At 38.8% G+C, this 13,507-nt stretch overlaps 1 protein-coding gene across 1 annotated transcript in view; it reads right to left on the bottom strand.

The window, feature by feature from the left end:
- ABCD3 (ATP binding cassette subfamily D member 3) overlaps positions 1 to 13,507 on the bottom strand; it is a 310,675-nt gene that overhangs the window by 103,343 nt on the left and 193,825 nt on the right. The window contains exons 9-11 of the mRNA XM_085601490.1: positions 8,494 to 8,636; positions 2,526 to 2,595; positions 1,808 to 1,877 (exon numbers count right to left, since the gene is read on the bottom strand). Of these exons, the coding sequence (XP_085457616.1) occupies positions 1,808 to 1,877; positions 2,526 to 2,595; positions 8,494 to 8,636 (283 nt within the window). The remainder of the gene's footprint in view (positions 1 to 1,807; positions 1,878 to 2,525; positions 2,596 to 8,493; positions 8,637 to 13,507) is intronic.

The following is a 13,507-nucleotide window of genomic DNA, read 5'->3' as shown; positions in this document are numbered from 1 at the left end:
TTAGTATACATTTTCTACCAGAGGTAATGACCTATTTAAAAGACTTCAGTATGAGCAAACCTAATCATATTTACACTGCTTCATTGATGCTGGAACAAGACAGCTACTTTTGAAACCACAATTGGATCAAAATGTAAATGAGCGTTTGGAAATTTGGCCAAAAATGGCAATCTCATCTGTAGTAGTGTATTTTGGGAAGAGATCTTGCTTAATACAACTGTGTATTTGTTCTCCATTTAAATTATAAAAATTAAGTTCAAAAAGTGTTGCTGAAAGAATAAATGTGGAAAAGTGTATTTGTCTCCATAATGTGAACTATATATAGTATCTTATATCACTACTGTGTGAAAACATTACATAAACAATAAAAAGTTTTAATATTTAAGAAAATAAATTTATCTATAAAAGCACAGTCAATTGAAAAATCAACTTTGGTCACTATTATTCGATGAGTGATCAAGGTCTCACAAAGGCTATGCTATATTTGCAATGGATTGATCAGTGCAATTGAAAGCTGGGACTTCACCAAATCAACACAATGACAGTAATACATTGAAAATAAAAAATTTACTAGAAAGATTTTTGTACATGTCTAGTATCATGAGAACTAGAACATGCTAGATTCTAAATTAATTTTGGCTTTCGGAGGGCTATGGAAACCTTTGGCCATTTAAATAGAGAATCCACACCACCAGGGTGTTTGCCCTTCAAAATATCGGGGTTCATACCTATTTGGATGTCTTTTCTGATACTCATTTAAGTTTCAATTAACTATCATTAAACAAAAACTCTCTAAAATAGAGCTAGTTTTCGTTCACATTATTATATCATGCTGCTTTTTACACACACAGGGAAAACATTTGCTGGAATAATTTATATCTATTCTGAAAACATTGTTTCCTCAATAGTTGTGTGTTTTCGTTTGAAGTTTAATTTACCAAAACTAGTTAAAATTTAACGTTTAAAAAACGTATTAGTCTAAACATTCCGGCAAACATGAAGAAAGCATGATGGCTTTATCCTGTGAAAATATGGGCCAAATAAAGGCCTGTTTTGAACAGTAAATTTAAAGCTTTGCAAATTCTGATTTTGTCACATGAGGAGAAAAACATTAATTTCGCATAAACTGCATGACGACTTTAAAATCATGTTGGCCTATAGTAGTGCATGCTCATTTTTTATAAATTAAGAGAAGCTTCTAAAGAAAAGGAAGTAATGAATATCAAATAGGATACAGAATTCTCATACTTTGAAATGGACAGAATTAACAATGATCATTCATACGAATGAATGCAATTAATATTCGAGTTATACAAGATGAATTCTGCCACACAGAGTTTAATTAAGACAACGTTTGACAGCAGTCTTCTTCAGAGTGACTACTGAGTTAAGGAAGAGAAATGTTCCCTACGTTACGATAGTTGACATAGTTTGAAAGTGGTTTGGTAAAGATATTCGTTTTCACACCCATAAAAAAGTTGGCTGATTCTGAAGTATAAAAATGTGTCTTAGAAGTGCATCTTATAGCACAGATTCTTTGTCCTCTAAATCACTGCAGGATAGTTGCAAAAAAAGGTACAGAGGCACATTGAGTATCTTGGAATCATAGATGGGAAATATGTGGAAAGTTTAAAACCAAGGCCATTTAGACCCCAATTGGAGATTGCCCAGTGGAACAAATTAATCCATATGCAAAATACCTTGTCTAAATTTAGAATTAAAATACTGTGAGAGTTCTTTATTAAACTAGTTGCTTGGAGATCACATGTAAGAAAATGTTGCCATAGAAAACATTTAAAACACTTACATTTGGCAATGATGTTATCTACAAAACCCATGGAGAACCGGAATAAAATGAAGTTATGGAGATGTTCAACCTGTCAGAACAAATACAGGGTACATTTAAATGTAACAAAGAAACTCAACCTTCAAATCTGCATGCAAATACTTTAACTTTTTTTCAAAATGTACTCCTTCTGGAGTGGGAGTACTGTGAATGCATTCATTCACATTTCATTGCTAACGTCTGCTGTGACTGTTACCAGAGAAGTTGAATGCAGAAATGCGCAACAGTAGAAGTGCAGGTCATCTTCACTGCTGATTTTAGGCTTGGAAAAAGTCAGCTTCCATGCCTGTGAAGATGTTTAAGCAGCAAATCTACTCTCCTAAAGCCCAGGGTGTATCCAACCTATGAATCATATACACACTGCAAAACCAACAAGAATGGACACAATATTTCATTGAACTGAAGTTTTGAAGACATGATAACCACGTTTGGCAAATAAATCTTGGGCCGTAACGTAAAAATAATAGATGCATGCCAGATTTAAAACTACTAGCTTATGAAATGTTTGCCAGGCTAAATCATTTGCTTAGTTTTGTTAATGTTTAGCTACGCAGAGCATATGTAACAAAACACTGAGACTGCAGTCTAATGAATGGAATTGTCATAATAAAAATACAAAAAAGATGCTCATTTCCTAAATTTAATTAGGTCACCCGCGTGCAGTATTTTTTTCGCTTACCAACTTGTGAAAGGCTTTGTGAATAGTTTGTTTCTCCCTCATATTTCCGTTATAAAAGGCAATTTCTTCACTAAAAGAAAAAAAAAAAAAAAAAAAAAAAAAAGGACATTTACCAATGGAATCCTTTTTAATACTGTATTATTTAAATTAATCTGCAATTGCTACAATATTTCCTGTTTCTCTATCATGTTTTGATGTGAAAAGTAAACTATCAGAATGCTGGAAAACACAAATAGAAGGGTGGTATGTCTGTTGCAGGTGCTTGGTTTGGAGGACAGTAAAACAGTGCTTTTTGCTAAACACTCAAATGAGAGAGGTTTTGAGTACTGAGTGGTTAGCTAGATTCTGGTGTAAGGCGTGAGGGCCCACTGTCAGTCAGTTTCTAGGACCCTTATCAGATAAATGGCAGGGCTGTGGCACCAAGGTTTGCCCAGCATAGAGCTGAATTTGAATCATTTCTTAATCTGGAGACAAAGTTTGGTTATTGTACGTCCTGTGTTAGTGCAAGGTTCAATACAGTGTCATTACAGACTAAGTCACCCTGCGTTCTTCTATTTCAGGCAATTACAATGCGTACATATTTGATAATCACAGTGATAGTCATGGCTTTGGGATGAGATCAGTAAATTGCACTTTAAGTTTATTTATTTATTTGCAAAGTTTTATATAGCGCTGGCTAGACCCGGAGGTATCAGAGCGCTTTACATGAGGATCAGCGAGTTGCAGGTTACATAATTACATAGCCAAGTATAGACATAGGTGGAAAAAAAACCCATGAGATTACACAATAATGTGAGTTATTAGCGCATACACACGTCTTATGGGGAGTGAAAAGTTAGAGGGGGAATGGTAAACAGGGGTAAGGAATGCAGGTAGGAAACACAACGGGAAGGTGAGGAAAACAATGTCTGATGTTCGGCTGGGAGGTGCCGGCCGAGGGGATGAACCAGAGCCAAACTTCTCTATAGCTGCATAGCACAGCTCCACCGGGTATCAGCCGGCTACCAAGAGAACACATCACATTAACAGCATGCGATACAACTTTCAATGGTTTATAACCAAAGCATACGTTTTTAAGTCAGGAGCAAGAGGCTGTAATTCTCTTCAAATATTCATATTATATAAAGAATAAGCTTTGCCCTGTGCCTCCAAAAGGAGGCACTTATCCATGTCAGTGATATGATTTGGTAAGTATCTAAGTTTGCATCACAATGTGAAACACTAAAGTCCCTAGTAAATCGGTTTGGATCAAGTGTTGTGCCAAAGAGCTGTAGCAATAAATCCTATATATTGTATACACACTAAGTATCTTATTACAACAAAAACATAACACTAATACAATCAATAAAATTAAAGTTTCAAATGTATTTCAGTCGATTTAAAAAAGTTTTGCACTTATCAAAACTGAGCATCAGTACATTATAACAATTAGAATGCAATATATAAAATACAACACAGTGTTGAAAAAGTTCATCATGTAAAAAGAACAACAATAATGCAGAAAACTACAATTGCACAGGATTGGAAAAAGAATGCACTTGGAGAGAGCACATTTAAACTGTAATCCCTCAACCAAAAAGACAAGATAAATACACATATATTGGTTTGTAAAATCTCGTGATCGAAACACTACAAATCAAGTTGATTAGCAAACTTATCTTGCAAAAGAGAAAACAGTTACATTCATGATTTTGCTAGCCACTGTACCACATTGCATGGTCACTCCATTATGCTAGAAATTATGAGGGCAGTTGTTGGGTTGTTGGATTTTCCAAGTAGTTGGTTTGCCACTTTTCTGAGGGACCTTAGGGCTAAGGAATGAACAGGGAGTCTTCAATTAAAGCCAGGGAGAGTAAGAGTATATCTGATGCCATCAGTACAGCCTCCCTATCATACCGTGGGTAGCAAAAAGTACTGAAGCATTTTTACACAGACTTCTAAAATCCAGTGACAATGATGTATAGGCTTGACTGTATTAAATTTCCTTCTTGGGATTACAGAGGGGTTTTCCCGGTTGGATATGCCTCTTCTTCTGGCCTCTGCCAAGTTCCCTGGGGGGCCGGAAGGCCAGTAAGTAAAAAATAGGGCGACAGCCATAGAGGAGATACCATATTGAAATTAAACCTTAACTAGCTCTGACATGGACATAAATCACAATATATGCACAGCTTGCTCTAACTGGCAAACATGTTTTAGTCTTTCCTTCTACCATTTATACCTAGAATGAGCACTTGAGGAGAAAGGGAACTGTGTTGTGTGCTCGGACCCCTAAAACATGTCTATATTGGATACACTCCTGATTAGCATACTTAACTTGCCTATAAGGCCATCCTATATGGTACAAAAGTGTAACCAGGGACTGTAAGTTAAAAATCACTAGTGGACTGCAGCACATATTGTGCCACCATTAAAGCGACAATGTAAAAAATTTCTTCAGACCTGCTCCTGCAGCCTGGGTACACCGTTTTAAAACGGCACTGCCAATTCAACCTGGCAAAGCTGAGCTTATTCTAGGCCTAACCTTTTTTAATCCTTATAAGTGACCCCATAAGGTAGGAACTTAATGCAAATTGGCCAGGGTGCATGTTAGTTAAGGAGTAGGACATCAATACTTATGTTTTACATTCCCTGGCAGTAAAAAACAAAACAATCCAAAGTTTCATTTGTTTTTGTTTTTTTTACTGTGGCAAGGCTAGTTCTACCATAGAAATGCACTGGCTGATACTACAACACCCTATAATGTATAAAGTCAATTTGGGAATAGCTAGACTAATGATTCAAGGATGTATTAAATAGTATTTTAATATCCTAACTAAATGTCAAGATGGATTTTATATTACTATTTTGAAAATTACACTTTTAGAAAGTTGTCATTTTCCTGCCAAAGCCAAATGTTCCATTCTGCCAGTGTTCAGTGTCAACCGAGTGTTATTGGCTCTCCAGGGGGGAAGATGTGTATTGCACCTAGATGTGTATAAAAGGCTTGGGTGTGTTAAATATTCTTCTCCATTCCTGACAGGATGGCCATCTAGACTGTGCCAAGTAACTTAAGTTCAAAGGGCACCTACCCTGTCACTGGCCCTTCCTACCATATGTCTTCATGCTCAAGTTTGTCTCCAAAACCAGTAGGAGGGGAAGCAAACCCAGAAGTGTTTGAGAGAGACCACAGGAGAGGGTTTTGCCACGGTCATAACCATAACTCTGAAGGGCACAGGGAGCTCTGCATAAAGTTCTTCCATGTTGGTTTTAGGTAGAGAGAGGCACTATGGCATAATTTACAGTAAAGCATTCAGGAAGTGCTGCAATAGTGGGTAGGAGCACCCCTGGTAACTTTTACCCAATTGGTTAGGGAGTGGCCAGAAGTACCCCCTCCCCCACACTACCCCCCCACCCACAGGCTGGCATTAGGTATAATTGTGGCACCCCTCCCAGTACCCTCTTTAGAACATCTCAGGATTTGTGGAAGGCAGAAGGAGGACTGCACATGCTGTTGTGATCTGTGATGAGACCCAAGGGCTAGACCTGCTTCCATGTGTATCGAGGACTGAAAAGTGGACTCCAAGTGTCAGTAGGCTGGTCTACTGCGAAGCTACTGGGACACAAAACTGCAAGAAGCCCCACTTTCCTGAAGAGCCCAGCTGGCCAGTTCTTAATGGACCTGCCCTGGACCCTGCTTTGGCTTTTGTTAGAATGAGTCCAGGTCCCCAAGTGGCATCTCTAAAGACCAGGAGCCCTTACAAAAGTGTTAGTGTACTCCCGGTAGCCAAACTGCAAAAGCTGGAACTTTAAAACTTTTTGCCAACTTTTTTCTCTATAGAATCGGCAGGAGACCGAGACTGCCATTGAGCAGAAGCCATCAATGTGAAAATCTGGTTGGATTCACCTTGCTAGTTTTGCCCTGCTGAAGATCGGATTTCTAGAAAGCTTTGCAAGTCCGAACATCGAAGGCTTCACCAATAGGAAAGCTGAGCCAAAGCAGACTGACCGACTGCAAAACCTTCCAGGGCACAGATTCAAGACTTCACTCTCTTGGAGCTTTCCTACCTTTGTCAACTACCTCGTTGTTCAGCAACCCTCCCTTGTCAAGCTCTGATTCGGATTCAGCTTACCCCACAGAACTCGTCAACGACCACCTTTTATACGAAATTATTTCTACGTCGGAAGGTAATTATTTGACTGGGACCTACCTGGGTCTCATATCTGACATATGCTCCTTCTTGGTGGGCCTCGAGCTTTACTCTTGTCCCCAACCAGTGCAACAAGGTGCACACGGTTGATGCCGCAACATATTTCAAACATTAAAAATTCATATCACTGGTTCACCTTATTGGATTTTTGTCTCTTCTGTTCATTACAATATTCTCTATTTTTATAAATCGGAGTGAGATTTTTATGGTGTTGTGTATGACTAACTGTTTTGGTGCTTCTAAATATTTTACACTTTTTTTTTTTTAAGTTAAGTCTGTCTGCTCTGTGCCTTAGCAACAAGGGATTAAGCTCAGGTTTACATTACTGCATCCTTTACTGGACCTCACAAGAATAGTGATATTACTTGAAGTGGACTATCATTCACCTCAACTAATAATCAACTTTTTCACAGCAGGGTTTAAAACTATGCTTTTTAGTATGGCCATTTGTGATGACTGGAATCAAGACATTAAATTAAAACCTTTTTCTTTTGGTCCATTCTTTCATTCATTGTACACCTTCACACATTGGACTGTATTTAACACAACTACTAATGAATTGAGATTTTCAGATGTGTCTGCAGCTGTGCGCCTTATGCCATTAGATAATGTATTCGTTTTTGGCAACATAATAAGTGGATAGAGGGAACGCAGCTACAGGCACTCCACAAAATGCTTGTTACAATTTATTGGTCTATTTAGGCCCGTCAAATATTTGGAGTGCAAGAAATTGAGCAACAGTAATAATAACAAGTCGTATTTCACAGCATGAAGCACAATAACGTGTAACAAAAAATATTCCACACGACAGACCAAACTGCCTCTTAAGGGGATCACACAGCATTAAAATGTATGCTATATCATTCGGCACACATTGCCACTACAATAGGCCTCTATCAGCACTTGTAATTTAAGCTATTTATTATACTTTCAGCCGAACTAAACACGGTCTCCACCCACTTTTATCTTAGATGTGTGCACCAGAACAGCACCCCATTCTACAAACAAGTTGTTACTGGAGCGGTGTATGGTGGCTTCACCTCTTTAACTGAAGGCTATTTACTGTCCACAAGATATGTAGTGTACCGACCTGCTTCACTCACTGCAAGAAAGCAAATCCTCAAAACAGGAGAAAATACAGAGAAACGATCCACTGGAGCCTGCCCAAGATGGCACCTGCTCTGTTCTACTCAGATGCCACAAAGTCCTCTACTGTTGTTGCTGATCGACCTTGAATGGGACTTTAAGAAAAAATATAAACTTTTAAATCACAATTTACCCGCTACAACGAAAGTATTGATTTTGGCAAAACAATACCAGCTGTTTCAGCTCAAAACGTTTTTACAATCCTAAAGATACTACAATTAGAAATGAGAATTATAGACTTTCTCCTGAAGAATTCATCGGAGTCCTATCTTCTGACGTAGGTAGTAAAATACTGTTGCTTCAAAAAGTCTCAGATCCGGAGTTCAGTTGTTCATCGGTTTTGCCGATGTTGGACAAAACCACAAGATTGACTTTCTTTTTAGTCATTTTCAAGAAGAAGTTCCATCTTGTACAAATTTTCCTATTTAATAAGCTTCTCACATAATGTACTACTGGCAATATTGAAATTAAGCTGCCACTTCGGGCATTGTTTCTTTGGCTTTTCTAATTCAAAACATAATATTTAGTGCATTAATTGTTGGATGAGAGTTTTATTCACAAAGTGAAAAAAGGTATAGCATTTGTTATAAAAAGTGCAAAGTTTTTCCAGCTAACCTTTATTTGAATTGTAATACCTGTTTGTGATAAGCCGTGAGTTGACATATCTGTATTCTCCTTCGTATCTTTGCTCGGTGATGGTCATTTTCCCTATAGGTCTCCTGAGGCGTGTAAGGAACAGTCCTGATACAACCAAGTAGGCCATCATACTAGCAGGTCCCTACATATGTAGAAAAATAAAACAAGGAAAAGGACACAGAAACGTGTTCGTAAATAGACATTACAGGAAAAGATTAACAACAAAGCTAGCTTTTTAAAGGGATGACATTCATACTTGAACTAAATGCAGGATGGGGTGGTACAAACAACCATATCATCTTCCTTCCACAAGAGTAAAATCAAGGGATTTAACCTGTGGCACAATACCTGCATTTATTGCCACACTAGCCCCAATCACATTTATTGTGCCACACTGATGTTCACTGGCATAGCGACAACATTACATTTTGGGCACTTTTATTGAAGAAAAGGCAGTGGTATAAACACCCATATTTCATATAAATGATATAATGGCAGCCTTTGCAGAGCATCTTCATTGGCAATTGTTTCAATATTAAGTACAATCTTCAAATATCTTTGAGCTTAGCCATTAATAACTGAATTATCACCAGTAAAGTTGTGAAAGCAAAGCCAAAACATTATAAATGAAATCAAGGTGCATATTTCACTGTGCAGTGCCAATTGCACCTTCAACAGTCTCCGAGCACAACCTCTTTATGTTGTGTAACCAACAATCTATTCCTGAAAAGAAATCATTCCAATTGTATACAGGGTCCACTGTAGAAGCAGCTTCAACAATCTGGTAACTGTACACACTTGCGTATTTAACATTCTTTTCATGACAGTTAAACATTCTAATTGCAATAGGCACCCATTCCTAGTTCTACCTTCTTAGCAGATATTGTATTTCTAAAACCATAATGGGTTCAATGAAAAAAAGGTAAATCCAATTATATAAGAACTCTATATGGAATTTACCTTTTTATGCCTGCTAGGAATACACAAAGGTATTCTTGGTAGGTGTAAAGCCCTTTGCAGGTTCAGAGCTCTCTACCAAATTATGGAGATCTACTTCGCCATAACTCACACTCAAGGGGTGGGAAGCAGGTGTTCTAAGAAATTATTTGCCTTTTAGAAGGGCCCACTATCTCATACATTTCTTGATAGTCCCATACTATACACTTTAACTTCAGCGTAAGGATGGAGTAAGTTCTGGGAAATCGATCAACCCTAACTTCAATAGGTATGTAGAGGAAGGGATTTCTCCACAGAGAACAATGTGCTAACTTAGCAAAATAAAGTGTGTTTGCACAGGGGACCCTGTTTTGCCATGCTTTGGAGAAAGTCTGTACAACGGGAATAGATATTTATTTATTGCACGGTTAATAAAAACCTGTGCAAGACAAACAAACATAGGATAAAAGCAATACAGAATCAAAGTGTAATATGATACAAAAAGATTTCATTTAGAAGCTTGGAATTGCTGTATAGCACAGATTGGTTTAGAAAGTGCCAACGTGCCTATGCAGAAAGACTAAAGTGTCAATTTGACGTTTATAGGTGTAGATTGTGTTCATCCTAACAATTCGGATTACTATAGATTTTGGTTAATGAAAACCAAGCATAATATAAAGTTGGCGTGGAAAAGGTAGCACAACTGGTATAAACAATTACAATCGCAGAAAATAAGCATTACCATGATAAAGGTTCATCTTGAAATCAACTTTGGAAGGAGAAATTTTATCTAATGGAAGACAGAAATAACACTGCCTTCAGCCTTCATTCTCTAGGGGCCTAAGCATGGGCAAGAATATGGACATGAAACTTAACTAATCTAACATTCAGTGCCATATTTAACGGATTTAAGGCTGCTGTACCGGCCTGCAAGATCGAACGTTCAGGGTATTAACCTGCAGTCATGTGTCGGCTTCTAGTAATACAGGGCACAGGTATATTACATGTAGGATTGTTTGCTGTTCTTTTTCACATAATCCGTATTATGCCTTAAGCGGTCGATTTTGCTAGTTCAGTATAAGATCCAATGTTGGCAGGGCTCCAAGTCGAAAAGTCAATAGTCTACTTTTTGCTTGTTTGCTCCAATATACAATTGCCTTCCTGGGATATTATAAGATGGTAAAGCCATCCAGGTATGAGAACGCTGGCCCAGTGCTTCTCTGTTCAAGAGTCTGCCCATGAACCATGCACTGATGTTCCCCGCGTTCTTTTTTAACTCATTCTAGCTAGTGCCCAAAGACGATACCTACCTGATATGTAGGTTTTTAAGCAGGTTTCCATGTATCGAGCATGAGCAGCCTTGCCCCCGGCACTCTTTAGCTCATTTCATATCACATCATAGAGTGTGTTAGAACTTGCTGCTCTGATCGAGACACAACTTGATGAACGCGCTTTTCCTAGAAACAAGTTGCTTAAGAAGTCCGAATACCACGGGAAAAGGAGCTCGCAAGACTGATTATGGTAGTCTTAAAACACATTTTCGAATTATCAATGCATCCACCAGCTTAGCATAATTTGCCACCAAGATTTTACTTCCATATGATAGGACTGGTAATGTCTTTGTCTGCATAACCTGGAGGATCGGTTTTATGCTAGGGCCCCAAAACATTTTTGCTGAGCTTAAAAAGGCAGCCTGGAGGGCCTGGGTCTTGTTTTAAATGCACTACTTTCGGTTCTGAAAGGTCCGTCTTGAGTCTAACCAGAACTCCAAGTATTTACATTCTGGGACTTTCTCAATGTTAATGCCGCCCATCTGCCATGAGCCTGGTTTGCTCATCATTTTCTAAAAATATTTTGTTTTTCTTCAGGGTTCACCTCTAACGTGTTTGACTTTGTATATTCTAAAAGAGTACTAACAACCTCTTGTTCAAGTTAGCAACACCAGGTTGTCTGCACATGATTAGATAGGGATTTATTTCCAAGTATAGGTGAGTGGGAATTGACTTTTTATAGCATCCCGGTAAGGTAAAAAATGAACAGGTTAGATACCAAGGGGGCCAAAACGCATCCTTGCTTTAAAGCCTTCCATGGTTGCAATTTTTCTTGAAAGTGAGCTGGTCACCCACTTTTATCTGTAACCAAGTGTCTGAATATAGACATTCTATCACACTCAGAAGCCCTGGAACCGGAAAAATGCTGCCTTGAAACCTACAAAGCCCACATACAGAAGCAAGTGTGCCTGTATGGGGCAGTCCATAAGCATGGAGATGGCCATCCGATTCAATAGGCAGCCCTATTTTTGGTGGAATCCGGTTTGATTCATGGGGATAATCCTTCCAGTGTTGGCCCATGACTCAGGGTCTTTTAAACAGCAAGCCTGCAAAATGTTTGAACTCCATGTCAATAAACACCATCAGCCCATAGTTACTAGGTTTGTAGTATCCCCAGCTTTAACAATTGGATGGATTGTCAAGCCCTTCCAAGACTCGGGATGTCTTCTGTCTGCGGGATATACCTATACAATATTGTGAGCCTATTAGCCTACAACTTAAGGGCCTTTTTGAACAGGGCCTGAGGTTGCCCATCCAGGCTTGGAGCACAATTAGTCCGTGATTTGATTATTTGTTTATGAATATCGCTACGGATATTGTCGTTTAAACAGATTTTTAATTGATTACGGCCAGTTAAAAATCAATCACGCTGCCATCGTGTGCTACGGCGCTTGCTGCTGATCACCCCAATCATGATTTCACTTTGGACTGCTGTGCACGAAATATAGGGGCTTTCATCCCAACAGCTGTTGGGGATTGTTATGTAATTTGCATTGTTTATGCTGCCTTTTGTCAGGCATGAGAAGGCCTCAAATGTCGAGAAGTGCACCCAAGCATGCTTGCTAATGTTTAGATTATTGGCTTTATGTGGCCTATGCTCTGATATATTAACCATTCATCAGAAGTTTGCCGCGTCTTTACTTTTACTGATGTTGATGAGCTCTGAAAAGTAATCATCATAATTTGATTTTTAAGGGCCCAGAGTTCCTTTTCAGTTTACTCCTCTGAAAAATGTATGCCACTTTTAGATCTTGACATTGTGTGTTAGTTCTTAGCTGCAGCAAAAGCCTGTCCACATTGTTTTAGACCGCCTCACTTCCTAAGGCAACCACTGTTTCTTCTAGGTCTTCAGGGTATAGCCATTATTGTGAGATTCACTAGGATGTTTAGTTAGGATGTATCTTATTTAGGTCCAGCAAGCTGACAATAGGGTCCTCTACACCTGTATTACTTAGCATAAAGTTTAAGCAACTATAAAGAATTTCTGGTGCCATTTCCTCTCTCCATCTAATCCTCCTTAGGTGTGCATGTGTCCATTGGACAGAAGGGCCTTTGACTCGGATAGGACTGGGATATTTGCTACCAGCATAATGCCCTGGGGAAAGTGATCACTGCCCACACGTTGGTCGATACTGAACTGTTGGATAAGGCTGTTGGCAACATTCACCAGTGTGCAGTCCAAGTACGAGACACAATCCTCCATTATTCTGGTCCATGTTGGTGGATTATCGCCAGAAAACCTGCCATTGACAACCATGAGGCCTGCCCACTGAAGTGCAAAACTCAAAAAGGGTCTTCCCTAGTCTGTCAGAGTGCTTTATTGATGTAAAAGATTGCTTTGGGATTACCCCTTGAATGCCCATCTCACATTGATGCGTCTCTTCTCCTTGGGCGTGGAATAGGTTAAGGATGAAATCCCCTGTTAAAATCATGTATGCATCACTGTAAACTGCTTTCACATCCACTGTAACTTGACATCGCTTTTCAACTGCTATTCTTTTTAGGTCGAGCATTCGAGACCTCTTGTATATACTTTAGTATATACTTATATGTGTATGTACTTCGTGGGCTCTGGAGATCAGCCCTAGGACTTGTCTGCTTCCACTTAGGGACTTGTGTTTCTGTTCAACTGCCTCTATTTAAACTGTCTTAATAGAAAACGACCATTGGGCTATAAATGGTGTAGAGTGTCTGTTTCTGCCCTTGCACAGTTTCTTTCCCTCCTACTTGCATAACCACAGGGGTG

Source organism: Triturus cristatus, chromosome 4_2 (assembly GCF_964204655.1).
Source record: "Triturus cristatus chromosome 4_2, aTriCri1.1, whole genome shotgun sequence".
NCBI classification, from domain to species: domain Eukaryota; kingdom Metazoa; phylum Chordata; class Amphibia; order Caudata; family Salamandridae; genus Triturus; species Triturus cristatus.
This window is presented reverse-complemented; position numbering and strand designations above follow the sequence as displayed.